Genomic DNA, 27,085 nt, shown 5'->3' with positions numbered 1-27,085 from the left:
CAACTCTATGGGTGACTGTGGGCAAAGGTGTTGGTTCTGGTTCCCACAGGCAAGGACAGTAGCATCATAAGGTAATACTGGCTTGAGCCAGTGACAAAAATAATATTCTTCTGAGTGAAAAGAACAGGCCAGTCCCTCCAAACCGCACTCCTATCCCATCTTTCAGATGACACTTACAAAACAGAGTTCAACAGCCCAAAGCTGGCTCTTGCACATGCTCCCAGCACTCCTCACTCCTCCAAAACCCCTACAGAGCTGAAAGCCAAATCTTGGCATCTCCTTCCTCCTCTTTGACCCCACACTCTTCTGTGCTAGACATGGTTTAAATGGCTTAAGGTCAATGCCACTTCCATTAAAAACAAAAGCCAGGAGAACAAGTAACTCTAAAGCTTAGCAAAATTACTAAACTAAGTTAAACTTAAGCTTAAGATAAATCTGACATCAGTAGAAATTCTCCTGAAGTTAAAAATAAGCACATTTTGGTCCATGTAGAATGTCTCATAATCTGCTTATCTGAAAAGGGTTGAAAGTGCTACTAGGATTGTGTGTGCCTTTAAGAAACTACTATGAAGTATTGCCCCACTGTCTTCAGGATGTAAATATGCTCCACAGCACCGCACTGCAAATCCCCCTTCCATTAATCTGGAAAATTAACCCTGTTAATACAAGGATGATTTGTCTTACTCTTTCTCACTGACTGGATGTCAAAGCTTTCAGAGGCATTTATATTATAGAATGTAGTCTGTGTCTGGGAGCTATTTTACTGTTCACAATATCAATCATAGGAGTGCAGTAAATTTAGGTAAAAGAATCTCTGGTTTTACTTCATCAGTACTCACTTGATTCACTCCTGAAACCCCACTGCAGCATTTTAAATCAGCAATAAAGAAGAGCAACACATCACATCAGAATTGCTGTTTTGAAAACAGCTTTGCTCCAGTTCATTCTTTTTATGGTGTCATTTGTGCAGACTTCAGAGTGATTTTTGCAACTTTAGACATGGAAGATGGTCACTACTAACTGTGATGACACCTTTAAAGTATCAGACCATGAACTATCAGTGTTGGGCTTAAACCTCAGGTTTACAACTGCTTGCCCAAGCGCAGGTGTTTAGTCACAGAAGGGTATTTAAGTATCACCAGATAAACCTATGTTTGGAATACAAGTTGAAAAGAAATGTCATTTCCCTTGGAAGGTCTGCAGTGCACAAGCATTGCTAATGCGATGCGTAGCCTCAATAATTCAACCGATTTAGCACAGCTGATACAATTCCCAGGTTAATACTCTCTAGGGGAATTCAATTACTTCTTTGCTAAAATAAACTGCCAGAACACATTCTCAGGTAACCTGGATGCATCATAGAACAAAATCTATTTCCCCAAATTTAACAGTGTAACCAAATACATAATTTTAATTCACTCCACGTAGTCAGTAATATCAACTAGCTGTGGAATGGCACAGAGAGACCTCTTCTATAAATTAGACACAATAATAACAGAAAAATTAAGGGAGAAAGGTGTAGTGATCCTTTTGCTGATAATCACAGCAGGATAACTCCAATGGATTTTGCATAATTACCTCTAAATTAAAATGGAACAAACTCAAACATTTTCTGCAAGTCTAAGCACTGACAGTGGCTTTCGCTGTCACTCTCTTTTTTATTTTGTCCTCCTTCTAATCAAAGCACAGAAGACAAGACATGGCAGATTCTTCATCACTTGGACGTATTTAAAATAGATCACTCTATCTTTCTAAATGAGAGGTGCTAGCTGAATCTGAGGCTAGGGAGTTGCAGGAATTAACTAATACTATTTCTTGATATGCTTATACAGTTAGCCTGATTAGATATCATATATTATATTCAAACCTAGGACTTGGTGTGAATCATACACTCTCTTGGGTACATACCAAGGAGGTTTTCATCAATGCCCCTTTCTCCTTTCTCTTCAATTTCAGAGGCTTCACCTCATGGATGAACAATCAGTTCCAGCAGAACCCAGACACCTTATAAACTTAGGGCAGCAACTGTTTTATGTTTGTAGTTTAGTTGTAAAAATGGCCTCATTATTTTTTCTTTTCCTGGTTATATTTATGTGAGATAATTCAATGCAGCAAACAAGTTTCTAACCATATGGTTACTTCTTCTTTGCACAGTTTGATTGCTTAGTTTAACAGATTGTTGTCTCAGTGTTTAATAAAATACCATCACACACATAGCACAGAAGAAGCCACACTCCCCTCTGAAAGATCTCCTATGGCTTAAGCTGTAGATTGTAAGAAACTTTCTCTATGTCCTACATTTGCTTCAAGACTGCAGCAAGTCTTTGTGCCCAGGTATCCACATGTGAAAATAGTATTATGAAGATCAATTTGAAGATTAATTTTCAACTGAGATTTCCTCAAACCTGAATAGCAAAGCATGCCCTTAGCAACACAGTACATTACCAACAATTTAATTTCTCTTCAACTGACTCTGCACCAGCTTTCCACAATCACGGAGTTGAAGTCTTACTGCGTAATTTAAAGGTGGAGCCAAAACACTCCTCAACAGTCTGAGATAAAGTATTATGAATTACTTCTTTCCCTTTAGGTATGAGAGACCTCTTTGAATGTGAATTCTCCCCTGCAGAGTAGGCAGAGACTTCTGGGCTAGATCATTATCATTATCAAGGCAGTGTAAGGAATGTTCTCTCAGGGGAGCCAAAATCTCCACAGTCCATGCCCTGAGCATGGGGTCCACCACAGTGTTGCTACCTGTCCCATAGCACATCGACAGATAAACCCATGATGCTCCACTTAAAAGAGGACCAAAAAGCTCTGCAACAAAGTACATACAACTGCCTCTTCTCATTTCTCATAACCTTAGTGCTTGAACTAGATAAAATGAGAATAAACCTGATGTGACAAATGTGAATCACATCATTCAAAGAACAATTTGAAGTAAGGGGTGTTATCCAAAAGTCTTCAGAGCAGTGTAATCACCAGGCCTGGAAAATGTGCAGTGCTAGTAAAAACAGAGTAATTCATAGCAAAAGGAATAACCTCAACTAGTTAAGGCTGAGTTTTAAATTAGCTGTCATCACTCAGGAAAAATACACTAAACTACTGCAGACAGCTCAGCGAAAACCTCTGCTCATTCTCTGGCCATGGCTGCAAGAATTGATGAAGTGGTAGAATATATAAAAGATGATATGCATAATAATTGTAACTCTATCATAATAACACTGCTTGTCTGACCTCTCTCTGGCCATTTCTAGAAGTGTGATTGATGCAATTTTTTACTGCAGTTGATGAGTGGCAACTGCTTATGGATTGATGCATGAGGGATTAAACCAGAGCAGCCTAAAGTTTAGAGCATGAGCTGAGTCCTGGTAAGAAGACTCAGGATTTCTGATGACTCTCTCATCACTGAGCCTAAGTACATCCTACCTCACTGCATTACTCAATAAAGTAGTTAGTAAAGGGAAGATAAAAGTACATAAAATAATTTAATATGTTAAATAAACTCATAACTATCTGATTCTTTTCCTGAGAAAGAAAAGTTATCAGTAAACTCTTTCCTGTGAAAATAAAAAGTAGTAACAATTAAAAACAAAAATTCTATTTTTTAATAGAAATGTATAGTGGTACCTGATGTCTATTGCTGGGAGTAAAGAGTTTGTGGAAGTGAGAAAAGGTTAGACGGCTGCAATCATTCAGTCATATCAAAGCATATTTTCCATTTTAAGTGTATAAGACAATATAGTTGCTGTAATAGGTGCATTATTACCACTAAGTGTTGTCTGTTGAGGTAGGTCCAAATCCTGCCAACCTCATGGTCCAAAATCTCCAAATGAAGTTCTAACTGTATCCTATCCTGAATAGACATAATGGAAAACAGCCTACAAAACACTGAGCCGGGGGGTATGCCAAGGCATGGTGCAGCTGCATGACCCAGAAACAAAGCCCACAGAAGACTGTGGGAATAAAGCATTCTCAGTTAAAAGCTTTTCACATGGAACAAATTTGTTGGAGAGTTGTGTCATCACCAGACAACCACCTGTTCAAGCAAAGGAAAACAGAATAAAGCACAACCCCACCAACAATCAATAAGCCTCTCTAACAGGCAGCTTCTCAACCTGAAATGAAGGATTAAAGGTCTTACAAAAGACATATGACTTGACTGTTGCTGTTTAAGCAGAGGAGAGTTACTATTTGTTTGGGATGGGAAGGGGAAAAAATACTTAAGCACTGTAGGGATAGGTACAAGTTTAAGACTTTAATTAGACAATAAATTATTCTCTTTTCTATATTTTGTTTCAATTTCCTGAGTAATTTCTATTCATGTGGACATTCCCACTCATTCAATAAAGGGCACTGAGATTCCCTCACGTGAACCTTGTAGTAAAGGTAAGAGTAGAAATTATAATTCAGTTTAAAGCAAGGAAGTTGCAAGTACACCACAGAATGATAAGACAATTAGGGTTGGGAAGGACCTCAGAAGGTCATCTAATCCAACTGCCTGCTCAAAGCAGGGTTGATGTTCAATTCAGATCAGTCTGCTCAGGAATTTGTCCAACTGAATACTGAAAATCTCCAAGGATGGAGACTGCACTACCTCTGAGAATATTGCTCCCATGCTTAGTAGCTATTCTGACAGTGATTTTTTTTTCTTTTTATCCTGTCAGAACTTCCCTTCTTTAAATTTATGACAACTGTCTCCTGCTATCCCACACCCTTCGGGGCCTCCTCATAGGTATGAGAGCACTGCTATCAGGTCCCACTAAAGCCATCACTTCCCTAGGTTGAATAAGTTCAGCTCCCTGAGCATCTACTCACAGGATATGTGCTCCAGCCCCTCAGCTATCATCGTGGTCCTTCACCAAACTCACTTCAGTTAATCAGCATCTTTTGGTACAGGAGGGCACAAAGCTGGAGGCACTATCTTACCTGTATTCAAACAAATTCCAAACAAAAAAAGGATTCTTTAATCTACTGGTTGTGCTCCTAGGCTGGTGGCCTTCATTGTTGCCAGGGCACACTGGTGCCTGGTTTAGCCAACTGTCCACCATACCCCATATGCATTTTCCAAGCATTGATAATTTAATTCAGAAATTACAATAAATCAAAATGTGTTTGATATATATATATCATACTAAAACAGAACATAACATATAACTTCTTGATAAATGAACTTGCTACCACTTTCAGCTAATGTCCATAGATTCACATGAGTAGATTTGGAGATAAAAACATGTTAACCCTGGGTAATAGAAGTTCATAGAATCATAGAATGGTTTAGGTTTAAGGAACCTTAAAGATTATCAAGTTCCAAACCCTGTCATAAGCAGGGACACTTTCCACTAAACCAGGTTGCTCAGATGCCCATCCAACCCGGTCTTGAACACTTCCAGGAACTGCGCATTCACAACTCCTTGGGAAACCTGTTCCAGTGCCTCATCATCCTCACAGTAACAAATTTATTCCTAAAATCTAATCTAAATCTACTCTCTTTCAGTTTAAAACCATTACCTCTTGTCCTGTCACTACATGCTCTTGTAATAAGTCCCTCTCCATGTTTCCTGTAGACTCCCTTAAGGTACTGGAAGGCCACAGTCAGGTCACCCCTAAAGCCTTCTCTTTTCTAGGCTGAACAACCCCAACTCTCTCAGCCTTTCCTTGTAGAAGAGGTGCTCCATCCATCTGATTATCTTGGTCCTCCTCTGGACTTGCTCCAACAGGTCAGTTTCCCTCCTGTGCTGGGACCCCCAAACCTGGATGCAGCACTCCAGGCGGGGTCTCATGACAGTGGAGTAGAGGAGCAGAATCGCTTCCCTCAACCTGCTGCCCACGCTGCTTTGGATGCAGTCCAGGACACAACTGGTTTTCTGGGCTGCAAAAACACCTGGCTGGCTCATGTCCATCCTCTCAGTCACCAGCATCCCCAAGTCCTTCTCGGCAGGGCTGCACTTGATCTGTTCACCCCCAGCCTGTGTTGATACTGGGGGCTGCCCCAAGCCAGGTGTAGCACCTTGCACTTGGTCTTGTCCCCATCTGCTGTCCATCCACTGAAGAGGTGTGGGAAGAGAGGTTGCCATTGAATACTGACTGAGACAAGAAAGTTGGGGAGTGCATCAGCCTTCTTCTTCATCTGCTGCTACCAGTTTTCCAGCATTGTTTATCCGGGGGGGTGGGGGTACACTTTCTTTGACCTTCCCTTTCTGGTTAACACACCTGTAGAAATCCTTCCTGCTCTGCTTTGCATCCCTTTGACAGGTCCAGTTCCAGCTTTGCCTCTGCCTTCCTCAATCATCCCTACACAACCAAACTTCCTCTCTTCCCAGGTCACCTGTCCTAGCTTCAACTGTCCATGCGTTTCCTCCTTTCCCTTTAGTTTGACCAGCAGTTCCCTACTAAGCCATGCTGGTCTCTTGCCTTCCTTGTCTGATTTCTTGCTCCTGGGGACTGCCACCTTTTGTGCTCTATGGATGACTTCCTTAAGGATCTGTCCATCATTTCACATCTGCTTCATTATCTGCCATTTTAAATCCAATATTGAGGAGCATGTACTTTCACTGGGAATTTTTTTTCAAAGTATATACATCAAAAAATGTGGAAAACCACTAAACTCCTTTAGTGGATATTTAATTCATCCTGTTTATACTTCTTAATTCATTCCCCAAATGATTTGTTTTTACTGGGATATTAAATCATTATGTGAATGAACTGTGCTTTTTATTAGGTGCCAGAAATGTACAGGAAACTGATAATGAAACACAGGTATAAAAAGAAACTCCAGATACTTATCTTTATGAAATTTAATAAAGTTATTGAGTGAGATACAGCATTTTGATTTTAAATAGCCCAACCAGTCACTACGTTGATTTATGAAGGCAAATTCACAATTACTGTAAGCAAATGCCTGACTTTGGCCAAGCTAAGGTTTTACCTCCTGTTCCCACAACTACATTAGTTACTATCTAATAACTCTCTGACCTAACAGCACAGAACTGGCACAGAAAGTTTTCCTATCAATTTATTCCACCAATTAGGCAAACCTAATCAGGGGTTGTTCTTGCTTATTCCCACCTGGTAACACAAACCTCCTGCTCTGGGTCAGCACTTCAACATGGGATTGTACAACATGAGTTTAATCCAAAAGGCTGTGTAAAATCTAGGGCTCAGGTGTTTGTCCTTCTGCCTGCATCTCAAGAGTACCATGAAGAAGATGCACAGCACCACACCGTCAAGTGTTGTTCAGTGGACACACATTCATAACGCTGCCATCGCCTTCACACAGTGATACATTATGTGGACTATACTGGCCTTTGTGTGTAATCACATAAATTGTCCATTCACATTTCTAGCAAAGCCAGAGTTCTGCACATGGAACAGAACATGGATTCGAAGAATTACTCAGTAATAGTTGTATACAGTAATGGTAAAGTTAGTAAACAGATGTCATATCATCTAATGGGTTTGAAGGGACAGGCAACATTATCAAGGCAGCGGTATTTGGCAAAATATCTATTGTTTATGTCATACAACAGCACCAAGGAGAAAAAAGTGTGAGAGCCAAAAGACAAAGAATTCTGTGGAGGAAAACTCTTGCTAATTCTCTTAGTCACAGTGGACCTGACTCACCAGTGAGTCACTTCAACAGCATGCCAGGGCAAATGAACCATTTTCAACAGGATTTACAGCACTGTAAATGCAATGTAATGTTTTCTATCAATCATTCTCCTCATCTTCTCCTTACTGGATTCAGTTATCATCCTACTAGATGCCAAGAAACGGTCATGTGAAATGTTCAATACATGCACCTGCAGCATTACTTAGAGCTTTAGCAATCTCACATGTACAGTTATTTCATGTTGTCTTGGTTCTGGCTTATCCTGCTGTACTTCGCAGAGCCTTGAGAATTCCCACCCACATTTGAGTCATTTTCTACTGCTTCCCACACACTCTTTATTCTTCCAGGTATAAAGTGCAATCGGAGGTAACAACAGGAACATTTATCTCAGAACGATAATTTGCTTTATACTGGACTCTCAGAAGAAGTTGTTTCTAACGCTTGTGGGAGAAAATAAATAACATATAATTAAAAACCATAAAATGAATAATTAGGGAAAAATAAATAATAGAAAAATAGCACTATTATAACTGTAACCTCATTCTGTGACACCTGCAAACAAGTTCTGCCTTAGGAGCAAATTCAACCCTGCTGCTGTCAGGTAAGATCTGGAAAAGGCCAATAGCACATTTTTTCTACAGAATTTGGTACATGTTCTTGTAAACCAAAATGGTCTGTCATGCCTAAAACTACTGATTTTGCACTCAGTTGTTTTTGTTACGGAGTGAGTGATCAGTCCCTTTTGTCTTTTTCTTCTCAGCTTTCCAATTTTTCTTGCCACCCACTGAGACTGGAAGAGGCTTCTGTTTTCCTTTGGCTCAACAATCTCCTTAATTTCTTTTCCACTTTGCTCTCCCACTCCTTAAAACCCCCTTAGAGGCCAAGACAAGCTGCAGCTGGCTGTTGCATATTCCATCCCTTGACAGGGGCAAGGGAGTAAAGAAGGAAAAAGGTGACTTGCAGACATATTACCCTTCATATTCAACTTTGCAGCTATGCATTTAGCCCACCCATTTCAGATTAGAAGAATGAATTTGCAACCAACACCCAATAGCCCTGGAGAGGCAGCACAATTTATGAGATGAAGCCAGCTCAGCTCTTTGCACACTGGACATGGTGACCTAGGCTATAAACATCTGAGATCAGAAGCTGTCTCTTAGTCTGTGCCTGAATAATGACTGCTATCTGGATCATCAAATTTAGCTGGGACATATGCAGAGCTGACATTAATAATCCTTAGGAAGTTGCTACTTTCAGGCTCATTCACATATTTCTAGTTCAAGGTACCACTCAGAAGTTCTTTCTTTGGAGGCAATTCAAAAAAGCACAAACAGTGCTGAAGGTTAGTAAAGGATGAAAAATCTAAGATGCAAGAAATGAGTCACAGGCTGCTTTCCTGCTATTAGCAGACAAGCTGAACTGTTCTCACATGGGCCAGAGCATCCTGGAGACAGTTCATCAACAAAGCCAATTGTCTCTGAGTGCACTTACTGCTGCACTACTGTCATGGTTACGGGAGAGAGCTGGAGGGAGGCGCTGGCTGGATCACAGCAAGGCACAAGGGCTCTGCACAGCAGTGGTCCTACAACTGCAGCACACCCCTGATATGAGTCAGGAGACCACCAGAAATGAGAGATTATGCAAAGTAATTGGATGAGGAACTGCAGACATCCATAAAGGGCAATGTTTCACACTGTCAAAATACTGAAATGCTGGCAAATAGTACTACATATTAATGCATCACCACAGCAACACATTGCTTAGAGAGGCATTGTAACTGCCATACTGTGTGCTGCGTGTGAGGCTCAGAAGGTATCACAGTGACTACAGGAATCACTCCTTTGATCCTTTAATTAAGCAATTAAGAAATTTTCAGATAGTTAAGTGGTACGACATTTTTGTATAAGTAGAAAAGGCAGTGGACACCACAAGTGTTTGCCAGGCTCAAGAATCAAACTATGCACTAAAATTCTAACACATACAAACCCACACAGGCACAAATGCACAGCAGCACTACTGGGGACTTTCTCAAACATGCGAGAGAAATCGTCAACAGAAAAGCAAGCAAGCAACTGAAAAAAAGAAAAGAAGAAAAAAACAAACAACAAAACCTCAAAACTTGCAATAGTTATTCTTTCTTCTCTATCAACCAGTTTCTCACAGTTTCTGAACTTCTCTATGTTATTCAGAAATAGTTTACAGAATCCCTTACATTGGTAAAAATGTAACAGTCTTAAGCTATCATCGAATGCTACTTAGTGCTCTTCTTCAACAAGCCTAACAAATTATCACAGGGTAAAAACTATTACAGAGTTTGTTGTAACATATAGTTTTTTCCTGACATTAAAAATTTTGAGTTTTTAACAGTTCAGATAATAAACATGGATAGGTGCATCTTTCTATCTCTTCCTAGAGAGAAAAGGTGGGAAAAAAGGAAAAGAATGAAAGTGGGCGAAAGATGAGGTAAATGCATCTAAAACACTACAATTCGGCTACACAAAAGAGTAAAAAGTAAGATAAAAAACATTTGCATTGCTATTTATTTGCTTGCTGATAGTATTTTTAATGATGCCTGCTTTAAAGCAGAAAGTCTAAGTCAACTGTCAGTTAACACTCAGCCAAGTTCAGATACTATGCACTGATGATTAAACTGTCTTTGCAAACCAGCAGTTTCAGCTGAATGAAAGTGGCACCAAAACAGAGACCATTCCCAAGCTGCAAAATGCTCTGCATCTCAGCATGCATTGAATAGTGCATCTCACTTTGTATAGTGCATCTCACTATGTATTGCAAGGACTAATTAACGTTTCCTACCTTAGATGGTCTCCTTTTGCAAAAGCTAATGCTGATTTATATAGATGTATCTTTTCCAACTGTTTTCTTTCTTCTCTGTTGAAGGGGGAAAACTTGAACTTGCGTAGAGAGCAGTTTCTAACCGAAGACAGTACTGACTCTTGGATGCTTTTGCTGCTCTGACAGCCTTCACGGGGCTGCCCAGGCTACAGGGAACCCTTCATTCGTACACACAGACCCGCTTTTATTGCATGTTTCAGTATTAATGCCTATGTAATAAGCTGCTCAAGTACCTTTCACACATCAGTAGGTTTTGTTGTTAATGAAACAGCAGGGTAACAGACCTTTCAGAACAAACCATTCTTCCATACTGCAGGCAGAAATTTGTACTCCCTGCTGTACAGAATTAGTCTCGTCTCTCTGCTATACTGAGACTTTTGTAAAGGGAAAGGCAATCTATTTACAAAGTAGATGTGGCTGCAAACAAAAGCAGCTCAATCCCAGGGCAAAGCAAAAAACAAACTACAAAAGTTAAGATTCATGATTTAATTAATAAGTCACTGAGGTATAGTGGCATTTAATTGACATATAAATGACTGACATTTCTAGTACTGACATTCCTAGTGCCTACTGCATTTGTTCCCTTATTTCAAAATAACATGTGGCTTTGATTAATAGATTTTAAAAACATACATTGATTATGTTTTTCTAGACATTTACACATACATGTAAACCAGTAAAATGTTAACCCTTTCTTCCTCCACATAAACTGAGTGCCATGCTGCCATGTTAGGATGTCAGATGCTAAACATAAAGATGGGTCCAACTGCTGTAAGCGATAGAGTCCTTTTCACCAGCACTTGTAAGATACTTTTACACCACAGTCACGTAGCTGGAAATCACAGGACAGTTGTAGACAAAAGTCAAGTGCTGAAAGTACCTGTCAGAGCTTACAGAAGCAGCTGGGTTGCATGTAAATAAGCCCCGGAGGCATTTCCAAAAGTCGTTCTAAAACTTCCAATGTGCTACACTGTCAACTTTTATTCACATGAAATTAAAAACACCAGCTAGCAGTGATGGAGATTCAGCTTATCCATCAGCTCCTAGTGCAGTTGGCAGTGGCTGGATGATACAAGGTAGCTCAGTTTGGCCATCACTGGGATGCAGTTGCCTAGCCAAGCAATCACGACCCCCTTCACAGCCTATACTGTGTTTGCCATCAAAACATCCCCAGGAGGCTATTTTTGGATATGGAAGCTTCCTCTAACAATGTAGGAAACCACCAGCTGAGACAGCAGATGAAGAGAAAATCTCCCAAGTAATAATCTCCCTATGGGCTGTCAATGTTAACAAAGTCACAGGCAAAAAATCACATCAGTGTGAGGTATACTAAGGAAAGTCTGTCTTCAGAAATAGTGGAAGGGATTGCTATCACTGCACAAGGCAGTGGTGAGGCACTGTCTGGAGCACAATCTTCATCCATGCTGAGAGACAGTGGTTCCAGTGAGGAACCAACAGTGAAAAGGTCCACTGGCATCATCAGAAAACCTGGAGCTGATTTTATGAGCAGAGGAGAACTTGGTTCATTCAGTTTTGCAAAACAGAAGTCGAAAGGAACTAACACTATTCTGTATAAATTCTCCTTCAAGTTCATCAATTAAAGGGGAGAAAATAACAGCCTTCCAAACCTTTGCACAGTCTGCTGTGTGGGAAGAAGCAGGAGGTAGGCAACACATCTCTGCCTCCTCCAAGCAAAGCATAGCTAGAAGACTAGATTAAAAATGAGGAAATAAATGGAAAGTGTTTTCTTGATTGAAAGGAGTTCGCATCAGGCACTGAATTATCACGAGAAATACAGTATATTAAAAAAAAGGCAATAACATGTCTATTTCTGTGGGATTTTAACTAATAAATAACTGCTTGTGATAGAAAAAAGGGGGAAAATATTTTTAGTGTTAAATGCAGAGTAATATATTGCAACATGAAGAAAGGGAAATGGCTGGTTATAAAAATCAGTGGCTTGTTATTTTAAAATGTGTTTACTTTCTGTGTTATTGCATGATCTTAACTATTGCAGGATTGGCAACAGAGATATAGCATAAGCATTGAAATAAACTTTTTTCTCCCTAAGGGTTTTTACTCATACTGCATTTTAAGTCAAACTATCAAAGTAAACTCCAGTGACCTCTTGGTTCCCACTTAAGCTGGCAGGTTTATCAATACATACGGTCAGGGACAAAACAGAGCAATTTCTAAGAGAGAATGGATATTGCATTTAAGAGTGCTCTGTATGCTTCACAAGCAAAGCAAACCTTGCCCATAAATGCACTTGTGGGCAGGATTTTTTGTAAAAACAGCAAAACTGTTACTTCTAAAAGCAATAGAAGAATTTATCATCTCCATAAATGAACTGCTCAGCCCCTTTCATAGCTTTTCCAGTACAAGTTCCCTGGGAGACTGAGGGCAAGCCAACGTGGATTGGAGGGGAAGAGAGAAACAAGAAAGGAATTATAAACAAAGTTATCCTGTGTTTAAGCCAATTTACTAGATGGAATGAATCTGGCCCCCAGAAAAAGGGCTGAAAGAAGAATTTAAGTAACTAAGTCATCATTGTATTTGGCTGACAACCTACAAAAACAGCTATACTTTTATAACTTATCAGTAACTCACACTAGTTGACTCTCCCTTCCTCTCTGCTGAACAAACATTTAAAACAACCAAGTGTTGGAAAGGGAGACAATATTATCTTTTCTGGGCACAGAATAATTGTGGAAGCAGCTGTCCTCCTGACATTATCACAGAAATCAGAGATGGAAAAAATCCTGTTAGGTCATAGAGTCCCTCCCTTTGTCATTGCAGGACTGTTCCCTATCATAGATTTTCCAGTGCCTTGTCCAATCTTGTTATAAGACTTTCTAAGTGACAGCTTCCAGCAGCTGCCTTGGGAGACTATTCCTCTGCCTAATAACTACTACTGTCAAGAATTCCCCCCACTTTAATTGCAATTTGCCCTATTATTTCTGTGTACTCCACATAATATTCAAGATAGTAAAAAGAAATACTGACATTTTGAAAAAACGTTTCAGGATTCCAGACAATTGCACAAAGAACGCGTCCTACTACGAAAACCAGCCATGGCTACTTTGTATTTTTTTCTGTCCTCCTGACCAGGAGATATACAAACATATCAACTAGCCTGCTGGTGACAAACACACATCAAGTTCTATACCAATACCAGACAGACGGAAGAGATCAGCCCCAATTCCAAGCCTTTCAAACAAGTCCATCTGTTGCAGATAAACAACAAATGACTTAACCACGTTAGCTATGGATATGCTCTCTGTGTTCTCTCACATTTGTTTGCTCAGGCCATGACTTTTTGTCTACCTTCCTAATGAAATGAGGTGTGTGCGTTACCTCCTATTCCAGCTGCTCTCCATGGTCAACACTGAAACTCAAAGGCCATTTTAAGTGATCCCTTACAGCACTCCAAAGACTCATGGAAATCAGGCTGATCACCACAGAAGAAGGCTCGTAATGCGTGTCACCTCTTGTAAACAGGCAGTGGGAATGTAAAAAACCACATATCTTGAGATATGTCATGGGAAAACAGTGGATGAGAGCAAGTATTTTGGGAGATGTCATGAGGAACAGGACCTTTTGTGACAGCAGAATGCTAGGACATACCATGTGCACTTATATTCAGGGCTTCATTAGGTATGTGCACTTATATTCAGGGCTTCATTAGTTTTGTTGCACACAAAACAAAAAATTGTGTACAATCCTATGAAAAAAAAGTTTACAGACCATAAAATGTCCAGGTTGTTCTAACAAGTCTTCAGACATTAAATATAATTTTAACTCTTCAAATCCATTGCCTGCTTCATACTAATTTCATCCTATCTTTCCTGTTTCATAGTGACACTATCTGACACTTCCCTGCCTTGTCAAAGTCCTTTCTCCATATCCTTTTTTTATTAAAAAAAAAGGTTTCGGAATCATCCATCAGTATTTTTAACAAAGTTAAATGCCACAGACCTATCAAAGTAGCTCCCAGTCTGAACTAGTACCAAAGTCAGATGAGAATCAGTGTTACAGTGCTGTCATCAGAGCAACACTGGAGAGGGGAGAAGAAAGGGACACACACACAAAAATGAAAAACATCACCCAGAACTACAGTGACATATGTAATCAGTTATGGTAAAATTCCTACCATAGGTTTAAAGAATTAACTTTTCTCAAGTTTGTTACACTCTATCTACAATAAAAACAAGGAACTCTCCCCTCCTGTTCAGTACACTCTCACCAAGCAGTCAGAAGAAACAACTACAGGTCCCACACATCCAACTCAGTACTGTTACTATGCAGAACTTTTTTTTCCTTTTTATCATCCACAGAGACAGCAAGGACACAGTTCTTAATCACATCACATCACATGCCATTGTTTAACCATACTGTGGGTAAAATATTACCAAATAAAAAGAGTATTTTTTCACAGATATTTCAAGGTAAGAACCGGGACAGAAACACATAATATTGTGAAGCCAAGAGTCAGTAAATAAACTGAAGCTTCTCTTCTGTTCTTCTCCCATCTCAGTATTTATCACTCCTTGTAAAGTGCTATGAGTGCACCTCAAATTTGCTGTAACTTTGACTCTTCTCTCTGCACTCATCTCTCTCTAAATTACCTTCACCTTCAAAGCTCACCCCCTCTTACTACCTTTCATTCAATGTCTTTTGTTTTGCCTCTCCCACTTGAGACAATCATCCACAAAAAGTGAGAAATCTGTCTTTATACTCTTATTTGAAGTTTGTTTTCTGTCTGTAAAAACTTCTGAAAACGGAAAAGCCTCCCAAGCCTAACCCTAATACCATATCATCCCATCTAATATGGATTCTCATCTAGGATGGACACTTGCTCCTCAGTTCCTTCCCAGCTACAATTGTCCACCGCTTGAATAGTTAAGTCTTTGTACAACTCCTAGCAGATCTTTCTCTGGTGGAAGTCCCTTGAGACTTCTCCAGGCTTTCTTAAGTGAGAAAGAGAAAGGAGTGAACTGAGCAACCTGGAGAACCTCTTCCTAACTCTGGTAATGTTAAGACTTCACAAGATACAGGGAAAAACAGAAAGAAAAAGTGGATAATCAAAGACATTGATAAAATAACAATACACTTAGATCCAAGGATAGATTCTATTCAGATCAAAGCAATATATTAATTTCTGACCCTGGGTCAGTTTTATGGAAATTTCTTCATAATCCATAAACAGGTACCTATGCTAAACAACCTCCTGCTTCTTAGAACAACAAACTAAAGGAAATCCCTGCAACACAGTTCCTTTTTGAGTGCAAAAATACACTTCAAATTATTCATCTTGCTTTTCAACAGCTTCATCCTATCTTTGGGGAACATAAAACAGAATCAAAAAGCAGAAATTACAAGTGAATTTAGTGCAAGTATTAAAATGTGCCTGATAACACATTCACTTATTACTTCTGCTGCCTGAACATTCTCCAGTACCACAAATATCCATTTAGGGAGTCTGTGTATTATCAAATCATTAACAGAAGAAACAAACAAACAAAAAAAATTATAGAAGAAGATCTTGGTATTATAAAAGTAACATTAAGTTGCTGCATGAACACTCATTTGTGAGCACAGGACTACACCCAAAAGAGCAAGTCTTTTTGTACACTTTGAGGTGTCCTCGAATGACAGTTTCTCCTTACCTCAAGCACTCTTCCCGTGATATACTTTTCACAGTTGTCACATCTGATACCAAACTTTGCATGATAGTCCGTTTCGCAGTATGGAACACCATCCCTAGGGAAGAACAACAGGCCATACAGAAGTTGCTTTATGTAGGCTTACAGTTCATCAGGAGATAATACATCTAACATTTGTTAATGCTTCAACACTTCATAGGGTATTAATGGACTTTCCTGCCTACCAAATACTCATTTATACTAATTTTGTAAAGAACTGAATAGTTAATAAACTATTTTGGCCCTTTAGAGTCTACCATGATCCTACTTTCCTGCTTGTTGCTGAATTCAGCCATTGCCTCTCTCCTTGTAATGATACTTGGTCTCTGAAACCTTCACACCATCTGTTTAATATTGTTACCCATTAATGTCTTCCACATGTTTCCCCCTCTTTGGAAAAAACAGTTATTTCTACATATCATTCTTTCCCTCTTTACTTGCCATCTAATTCATCCAATATATGTATCATCTGATACATATATTATCTAATCCTTTAGCTGAGACTGAGCAGAGTAATTTCTCAACTGTCTTGTCTGTAAACCAAGTTTTGTTTAACATTTAAGTGTACTGACATTCTTGACTGGACTTGCTTAAAGACAGGCATGGATTAACCATCTCAGGAACCTGGTCCATAAAAGCCAACTATGGCTATGAGAATTCACCCGGAGCAGCAGAAGAGATGCTGCAGTGTGTTCACACATGATGTGACCAGTTAGTTCACCCCCACGAGTGAGTTAAGATAATGCACAACTTAAAGATATGAAGAACAAAAACCAGAGTCAGCCTTTCTAAAATGTCAGAACTGGAACACTTGGATTTATTGCTCTGAAGAGAACCTGTTAAATTAACATTTTACAATTTTACAAAGTCTTACATGTAGACCATTAAACTGATGAATGAAAACAAACTGCTCTAACAGAAACTGAAGACTCTTCTCCTGTTTCAAAGTGCAAGTTAAATATAGTTAAATAGGTTTAGTTTGTTATGTTAAAACAGCCCATGATCAGACAGATTTATTAGCAGAGGAATAATTTTATCAGACATTTCCCTGGAGAAGCATAGAAATTATTTTTATAGCATACAAGTTGGACTGCTTAGAGACTAACTTATAAGTTACCACAATAATTAATTGAATTAATTGAAGCCAGGATGTTTCTTCTCATGAGTTATTTTGTTTGGTATTTAGCTTTTTTAAAAAGAGGATTTCACAATAACTATATCTTTACAATTTATGGGGGTTTTATTATTAAATAACAAGCAAAAAAATGACTGTACCAAAATGCAGCAGAGTAGCACAACTTTTGAGTTAATGCAAAACCTTATTTAAGAACACCTTATTCATAAATATTGTTTCTCCAGTGCAAGCTGTGAAATTAAATGTTATGCTTGTATTAATCTAAATCCAAAGAATTGTTGAACATGGGCTATGAAACTCCATCATCTCTGGGCACTGGTGACTGAGTTACTTTGTTGTTTAAGAAAATTTCAACATATCAACACACTTCTCTGAAGCAGAAATTAATCCCAGGTGCCTTGGCCAGTGAAAGCCCTGTATCTCACCAGCCTGATGAGAGTGTTGACATGGGACTTGGTCTGTGTGCGTGCTTTGTGCTGTTTCTCAGTGCTGTCATCACGTTCAGTCCAGATTTGACAGCACAAGGGTCTGGAGCAGCAGAAAAGCATGGTATGTACATCCCTAACGAACTTTTGATGAACATTTCTACTGATGTAAAACACATGGAAAGGACAGTATCTGCTTGTTCACATTACAGCATTGCCCAGAGCAAAGTCATAGATGACTAAGGGAGTATCTATGGGGCTTTGAAACATACTCCACCCACTGATTTTCTATAGCACAGATGCTTTGTCCAGTACCATTCCAGGTAAATGGACAAATTTAAATTCTACTTTTCTTTATTTCATTTTTTTCTGCTTTTAATAAAATTTAGATAATAATTTAGACAACGGTCTCTAATCTCTTATATATCTCCAAACATACATAAATAAAAACTAAAGGATACACAATGATAAACGAATTATTTGGCATTAAAAGAATGATGAAAACAGGTGAAAACGCTCCTCAACTTACTTGCTGATGTACTCTGCATTCAGTAGCTTGCCACACGTATTGCACTTAAAACAGCCCAAATGCCAATGTTTGTCCAAGGCAACCAAGGACTGCCCATTTTTTATTTCTGAACCACAACCCCCACAATCTGCAAGAGAAAAATCCAGTATGAGTGAATCACACACTTTAAGTGGTCATGCAGCAGTGCTGGTTACTGCAGTACAAGGATCTGTCGGTGTCCTGGTAACAGCTCACGTGGGCTCTAACACTGCTCACTGATGGATGACAAGTGCTGCTGCCCTAATAATGCCCTCACATTGCTAGAAGACATGAATCATTCAAAGAAAAGAGCTGATGATTTAAGTTTCCTAGATACTCAGGCTTTATCTTAATTCATTTATACTGTGTTTAAAACGTGAAATGTTGATGATCATTTTTTCAAACATTTATTGGGCAAATCAGCCTAATAAAATAAATAAAAAATACCTAGATTAAAAAAATAATTGATTTTTCATATTACACTTTGCCTATTACTCTGCAAGCTTTATCATTCCAAAATTCTTTTAGCAAGCATTAAAAAATCCAAGCTGAAATTCTGATCTGAAATTTCCTGTAAACAGGAAAAACACACCATTAGTTAAGAGGTATTACAAATTCCTGAGGAATAATGGCATTTTAATACGTAAAAGTGATGGCTGGCTACATATTTATTATTTAGAGAAATTCACTTATATAAGGCTCCTCAGAAAAAGTAATTGAGAACAAGATTTTTGGGGGCTTTGGTTGCCTTTTTTTGTAACAATGAATGCTTTTGACTGAACTAGTAAAATCCAAATCTACACTCAGTTTCCACACAAACAGTCTACCAGTAAGTGCCCTGTTTAGAGATGTTACATAGACATAGGATTTGGATCTGGTTCTCTATATCCTAAATCAACCCTCTAATAGCTTCCAAAGTCCATCACTCATTTACTCTTCACTCTGCAGATTTCCTGTCTATGTATAGTTTTATTACTAAATGTTAAAATAGTCAGAATATGCAGAAAAATAGGGATAAGTACCAGTGATAAACTCATTCTAGTAGCAATATCTCAGTAATCCTTGTAATCCTCCAAAAGATAGCTTCCATTTTATGTGAAAAAAACACAAGTATTTTTAGAAATTTTTCAGGCATACCAAAAATTTGCTAGAGAAAAGACAAACCCCGAAAGACAATAATTTAGAGATGCCAGAAGAGAAAAAAAACCCCAAACCACAACAATCTCTTGCATGGAGAGAAAGACACACAAAAGCATTAAAAAAGATTTATCTAGTTATTAAGAATGAAATCCAAACCTAGGATTTTATTAAAACATTTGAATAGTCCTCTTAAAAACTTTCTGATTTAAGATTCTATTTAGTTGGTTACATGACCCTAATGAGACACTGTAAGTACAATTGTAAATTTTTCACTTCTGAGAGCACAGCAATAAAGGATAGTTTGTATTTTCCTTTAGTGGATTTGGAATGGATTAAGAGAGCAATAATGTGTCTAATGTTACCCTGTAGAGCACCAATACATGGAAACTAGCCTAGCACAAAAGCGTGTGCACCACAGATCAGAACATTTGAGTTTTGTTAATAAAAAAGAACATTTGGGTGTGTGCCTGGATTTAGCCCCTGCAGTATTCTGTAGTATCTATTGTCTAACTGCAATCAGAAATTTGTTTGTGATCTCTCCTGCACTGGGGATTCATCTGGTAATCTAATTTAATCTCACTGCTTGAGGGTTTATTTCATAAACTGAATAAAACACCATGTGCTCAGATGTCATTCACCTTTCATCTGGTTTAAGCTTAGGTGGGCAGAAATGCAGCATTTTTGGAGCTACTTTTTTATTCCCAACTGCTGTTAAATTTCAGATAATTACAAACAAATATTGTGGTTTCTATGCCAACAGTGCCTACTGATGCGACGCCCTTTTCTTCCCATCTTGGAAGCAGCATCCTTTGGTGACTCAACTAATTTCAACCAATAACTCTGCAGAACACATCAAATGTGTTGATATTCTTTCCTGAATACTCTTTCAACATCAACACTGTCACAAGAGGTTTTCAGAGCTAGTGTTTTATAAAATGAAACAAACCAGGTAGGTAGGTACTTATATAATAATAAAAAATTCAAGGACTCAGGCAAAAAGCAAGTATCTGACATTCTTCATCTCTTCCAAATGGAACGCATAAAAGAGGTCAGAACCAAAATGAGAGGATGAAAATAGAAGGATGGTCAGAGGGAGCCGAGATGTTGGGATCTCAGTGAGTCCCAAGAGATGTCCTGAAAGCATTACCCAGATAAATAGGCTGATGAACAGCACACATGGTATGTATCAGGAAGTTCTGACACAGGAACAAAATCACTGTAATGGTGGGTCAACGTAATGATTGTTCCTTGAATAAGCTTGCTTGAAAGTCATATGTTTTTATGCACTATTAAAAAGAATTGTTTTAAAGGTCTTTTGCAAGAAAGCTGTTGTTAAACCAAGGAGATACACCATTCACTGCTTTATGTAATATGTAGCATAGCTACAGCCAGCCATCCTGGACTTTCAGTTCTCCAGTTCTATCAGGATGTCTCTGATAGCGCTTGTTTATTCCTGAAATACTGGTTCTAGCCTAAGGATTAGGTGCTTGGAAAACAAGTGGTATTACATATTGCTCTTTCACATATTATATATTAATCTCATTGTTGCCAAATTCTTTATTATCTTTTTAGATATTTCACTAACTTTCTGTGTATTGTCACTTGGAAAGATTTCATCCATTTCTAGTGGGATTTAAAGCAGACATGTATTTAAGGTTTAAATAAATATGTTTGAGATTTAATTCGAGGAAAGGCTAAACCTTCCTTTTCCAAGGTCAGGTTTTGCTACAAACATATGCTTCCAGTGCTGTTTCCTTCAGAGGCAAGTGGTTTGCTGAGGTTTGCAGGTACCAGTGTGCTGGGGAGACTCAGTGCAGTGACCCGAGAGAGCTGGGGAAATGCAATGTAAGAAAAACTCTCCATGGTGTGTGTATGAGTACAGAGAAAGGGAATGTAAATACATTAAAGGATTCTGTATCACAGATAATCAAATGAACTTGTTCTGACAGTTACTCAACCAGGCAAATAATGTTCATTAAAGTCAAAGGCACTTTTCCCATAGGACAAGGAGACAAATAGATGATGGGCCATTAAAGTATGGATTTGCAAGTGCAGTCAGCAATGATGGCTAAGGATGATCCACCTCTTGATTAGGTGAGTAGAGAAAGTAGCTAACAGAAGGATTGATCCCCTCCCCAAAAGAGAATGGCATTAGCAAGAGAAAATCAGCAGAACATCTCTCACTGCATCCACGCAGCAGCTTTTGCTGAGAAGATGTAGAGAGGAGATGGTGAAAACTTCTGAAGTGAAATGTGGGGGGAAAAAAGAAAACAGAATAAAAAGGGAGAGATTTCTCCCAGAAGTGGGCTGGATTCCTTATACGAAGATGAGAAATCCATGGGGCCCTTCCTCAGCCATGCTGAATCCAGCTTGAAGCGATAATCAATAAAAGTATTTCTGTCTTTGTTGTTTAACTGAATTGCTGCTGCTGTTTAATTATGTAAAGTTGGTGGGTTCTTAGAGAATGGCAGCACTTCATGAGCTAAACAGCAAAGAAACAGAGTTCAAAGCAACACCACCACTCTATGATCTACTGCAAAAAAAAGCTGGTGTGAAAAGACCACATTTCTTTGTAGTGTTTGTATCTTCTGCTAAAACACAATAGTACTGAGGTCAAGGCAAATGTCCCCTGGTCACATTTCATACATTTAAATCCTTCCTATGTACAAACTAGCCATGCAGTCCTGTCACTGTATTTTCTGGAACACTTAAAAATTATTAAATCTCACATTAGATTTTATTTTAGCCAGACTTGGACTAAATCCTCAAAAATATTAACATCCATATTATTTTTTTCTCCGAATAATTTGATTTAGTTCAGTTCTAACCAAATTTTTTGAGAGAGTCTGTGTACTGTAAATCCTGTAATGACACCATCTGTGTTTCTTTTTAATATCAGACTTTCTCGGAAAACCACCATACACTTTTTCACGTATTTTGACTACACTGTATTTCATGACACCTCTTGCACAGCATAGTGGTAGAAGTTCCAGCTACACAAATTGGTTTAAAATTCTGTTCCTTAAACCTGTGCAGACTATGAAGTACAGACTGAAAAGAGCAGAAATCTCTACTTACTCCGCAGGTTCTGTACAGGGAAGGAGCCAGTGCTGCTGGAAGGGGGCAGGGAACATTTCTGGCAGATGCACTCCTTCCCGTTAAAAGTAACCCGGTCGCCTGCAGGGAAAGGCAACCTACAACAGTGCAAACAAAAGGAAACCAGTTACAGTCTCATGTCTTTATCGAAATTAAATATCTTTCCATTAAAGAACTGATTATTACTCTGGCTTCTTTTTCTCTGCTTGCTCACTTCTCGTTCATGGTTTTCCAGCCACATGGAGGCTAAAGTATCAAAGGGACATATCAAACAGACAATCGCAAATTCAGATTCTACAGCTTCTTAGGGAAAAAAAAATAAATCTCTAAAGATACAAAAACACAATGAGCACTCAAGACCAAATCCTTGTATATCTAAGAAACTTAGTATCAGCCAGGGTTGATTGCTAACAGGATCAGTTACAGAATGAAAATAAAATTGGCATTACAAGGAGTAAGTACAGGCAAATGTGGCTGCTCTTATGTTGTTAAAATGTTACACCAGAGTGATGACTTTTATACATTAAAAAACCAGCACTTCTCTCCCAACTTTTACCATATCAAGGTCCTTCTCTTAATCTATGTGCTCCGAAAGTAAATGCTGGTGGAACATTCAAAGGAGAAAACGTAGGCCACTTATAAAACCCACAATGTCTACATTACCTGTTTGCTCTACTCAACACCAGCTCTCCTTACACTTAATTAAATCCTTCCTTTTTATCAATGTCCTTAAAACAAGAAGCTTTCTGCCCTGCACTTTCTTGTTCAGGCACAGAAACTGCTGAGGTTTTTTCTCTAAGGGGACCAGATGGACAAATCACTTCATATGCAGCAAAGGATGGTGAGGATTTAGAAACACATTTCACTCCACCCAAAGCTCATGTCCAACTAAATCCCAAGCAAGCTATCAAAATATGGCTTAAGTGGGGCACAAACATAACACAGACCTTCTGCCTCATGGTGAGTTCCGTCTGATCAGATTATTTCATTAGCATTTCATTAAAACTGTGCATGGCATTTCCCCACAAATGCTATCAAATTCATACCAATTGAGAGGTTGTCTTCACTACAAGAGCTGTACAGATACTTCTTCCTAAACTTAAACATTATTTTGTTCCCTAAACCACCTAAGAGTGGCTTATTCTACATCTGAATTGCATTTAAAAGAAATTTATTACGAAGATAGAGAACAAAAGCAATGCTGTCCTTTCTTTCTATATAATGTTACTGAAATCTATTTGAAATCAGCTAAGTAAGTGTTCAGCTCTGCCATCCATTTTGGACCACTGGCAATAATTCAAAAATCATGAGGACACATGGAGTTTAAATATTATTATATTTTTGGATATCTGATAATGAATTCTGATTTTCACCTTTATTTTTTCCCCCGTGTTAATGACTTTATACTCCAAATACTTGCAACCTCCTCACTTACCTAAAGTTAAGGAAAAATATTTTATGGAAATAGACTTTAAAATTGTTTTGATCTTTGACACAACTAAATGGTCCATGTATGATTCTGGCATAAACAGCCCCAATGCCATGCTAGGTGTCCTAAATTTCCATCAGTTTAGGAGAGGATTTTCTATCATGAATTTTAGTCAATAACCTAATCAGAAGACAACACTGTCTCTAGTGTGACAGACAGGATGTGACGGAGCCACACTCTGGTGAGCAAGTCTGTCCTATCTTGCAGCAATCCAGCAGCAGCAAGCTCATGTCTTATGTAAAGAAAAAATAATTATTTTTAGTTATAACTGTTTGTAACAGATTTTTATATTTCTTTAAGTCAGAGAAACTTCTAATATGTGGAATAATAAAAGGTCTTCATGAACATCACAACAAAGTTGAGTTTGGAAAGGACCTCTGGAGTTCATCTGGTCCAAACCAGAATTTATTCAAATGAATGTACATACATTTGAATAAAAATTAGTAAATGTGATATAATTCCATACAGATAATATAAATTAATGACTAATTACCAAAAACTGTCTCAAAAATGGAGTAATATAATTAAAATGCTGTCCTAGTTTTCTACTGCCAGTGTGAAGGAAACCATTTAATCATGTTTTCATTGTAACAAAATATTACAGAATCAAGTCTACAACTTAGCACTATTAATTGACATGGAAAGACGCAAGCCAAGGCACGTCAACTGTTCCAGAACTGAGACAAGAACTTGTAATTGATCTCCTATGTGTTTTCAAGAAGACATCTCATCTTGATTTACAGATAGACATAGAGTTATTATAAACACTGATAATCTGCTCCAAATTAAACCCCCACAACACCAGTAACCTGCTCCACTGATACAATCACACTACACTCACTACCACACAACTACTCTGGCATCTTTCATTCTTATGCACAATTGCATGCCCTGGGCAGGATATTACCTTCAATAGTGTTTTGCCAAAGTCTGTATGGACACCAAGACTGGGACTCAGCTAATGACCCAACCGGGCTCTCATGAGATATCTCAGTAAAACAGAAGGCTTTGCATCATTAATAATCCTGGGGATGGTGATGTACTGGGAGCTGTAAGCAATTCACTGCTCTAAAGAATGACCATGACTACTGAGCAGTCTTGTATCTGGTATATTAAGAGCAGCAGTCAGAGGTGAGGTTAATATATCTTATTAACTCAGTGATATGCCTAATAAAGATCCAGTTGAACTTCCAGCTGAACAGAGAAGCCCATCTTAAACAGATGCACCAAGCAGCAAGTAAATCAGAAGCAGGGACTGACCACTTAGAACTGGCTCATCTACATCAAGCAACTAGACAATCTAAAAAGAAATAAGTCAAAACCAGAAGGGAAGAATATGATAACTGACCTCCTACGGCTCAAAGACAGAACCAGGTAGATAACACCTACAAACACACCAAAGCTCACAGGCACCACAGCATGTCACAGAGTTTCCTCAGAGGGCAGGGCATGTGGGGGCTTTCCTAGCCCATAAACACATCATACTTGGTTTATTTTCTAAGAGTTTAGTAGCTAATCACAGTGCCCTTCCATTCCAATGGGACAGGGCAATAATTTCAATTCTTTATTGTTTTCCAAATCTGCAAGATACTTTGTGTGGGAAACCAAACAGGTGTTCAACCCAGGAAACCCAAAAAAATCTTCCTTGGAAAGGAAGGTACAATCAAAGGTACAGACAGACATATCCTTCCCTCACAGGTCTTCTAAACCCATAAATAAGTCTCAGAGTTTGCTTCACTGACTTGTTCACTGGGAATCCAGAATTCATACCCAACACATTTGTCAGTATTTCTGTAACAGCTGACCTCTCCCTTTCACAAGGAGCTCTGCTTGAGAATTTATACGCCAATAGGAGTGAAGGCACAACAGAAGGTGGTAACAGTCAATTAACAAGGTTTCAGTTTCTGAGCTCTTTAACTTGTGAGCAGGACTATATATAGAATTTTAGGTTAAGAGCAGTGTATCTGCCTTCAAATACAATGATATCTCACCACCAGTCACCCACTGAACATTGCTAGGTATTGCTGAAACCAGGACAGGGTTTTAATTAGCTACTTATCCTTTAATAAATATTCAGTGAGATTTTCACGGTTGGATAATCTATTTTTAAAATGAGAATTAAGAGCATCTTTAAAGCAGTTCTCTGAAATGGCTTGTAGAATTTTAACACGTCTATGATTCATTTCCCAATAAATTTTGTTTTAGCAATCTGCCTACAATATTTGTAAACCCAGAAAAAAACTGGAGGTCATAAAAAAAAAATATATTGTAAAACATCAAATCATCATCAGCCTAATCCAGGGTTGACTGTGTGCTGACACCAGAAAGTCAGGTCCTTGTCTTGTCCTTTTTTGCACCATGCCTCAATCTATGCAGCTGTGGGCAAGTCATTTCAAGCTTTCTGGGACAAAAGAAAATATTAAGTTTTATTCAGAGCAGATAGATGGCCTTCTATTCTTTATACTGCCAGTCTGACTCTGTGGCTGAACAGTCAACTAAATTTGATATACAAAAATTAACAGAAGCATATACTGTCAGGGCTGTGGGGAGAGCAAAGCTATTAATTTCAGTAGCTGACTGCAGTTACACTAGGTCAGGTGTAATGTCAGACTGCAGCCTAAGGACCTAAGGATCAAATTCTGCTCTAACTTGTACCTGGTACAATCACATCCCTCAAGGTTGCTCCATAGGGACAAATTCGACCCAGGGGGTTAAAACTGGTAATACAAAGTAGATATTATGTGCTATCTACTGTCTACATGAATTTTACCCAGGGCAAATGCTAAGTCCTCAAACCAGGGAAGAACAACCCCATACACCAGTACACCACAGGGGTTAATCAGCTGAAAAACAAAAAGATGTAGTGGTCCTGGCGGACACCATGTTGGACATGAGTCTGCTGAGTGTCCCTGCAGCAAAGAAGGCCAACCAAATCCTGGGATGCATTAGTGTAGTCAGCAGGTCCAGACATGAGATCTTCCCTTCTGTTCCTCATTTAAGAGACTGCAGTGGGTACCATCCTGGGCTCCTCAGGACAAGATTTACTGGGGGGAGATGAGGGAAGGTGTCCAGGTCCAGAGCTG

General features: G+C 38.7%; 1 protein-coding gene across 15 annotated transcripts in view; it reads right to left on the bottom strand.

Annotated features, from left to right (window-relative positions):
• The window catches only part of ABLIM2 (actin binding LIM protein family member 2), a 138,649-nt gene that overhangs the window by 54,639 nt on the left and 56,925 nt on the right, over positions 1-27,085 (bottom strand). For all 15 annotated transcript variants that reach the window (XM_027642687.1, XM_027642692.1, XM_027642689.1 and 12 more), the window contains exons 4-6: positions 22,496-22,611; positions 18,260-18,386; positions 16,135-16,228 (exon numbers count right to left, since the gene is read on the bottom strand). In XM_027642687.1, the coding sequence (XP_027498488.1) occupies positions 16,135-16,228; positions 18,260-18,386; positions 22,496-22,611 (337 nt within the window). The remainder of the gene's footprint in view (positions 1-16,134; positions 16,229-18,259; positions 18,387-22,495; positions 22,612-27,085) is intronic.

Source organism: Corapipo altera, unplaced genomic scaffold (genome assembly GCF_003945725.1).
Source record: "Corapipo altera isolate COAL_440 unplaced genomic scaffold, ASM394572v1 22, whole genome shotgun sequence".
Lineage (NCBI taxonomy): Eukaryota > Metazoa > Chordata > Aves > Passeriformes > Pipridae > Corapipo > Corapipo altera.
This window is presented reverse-complemented; position numbering and strand designations above follow the sequence as displayed.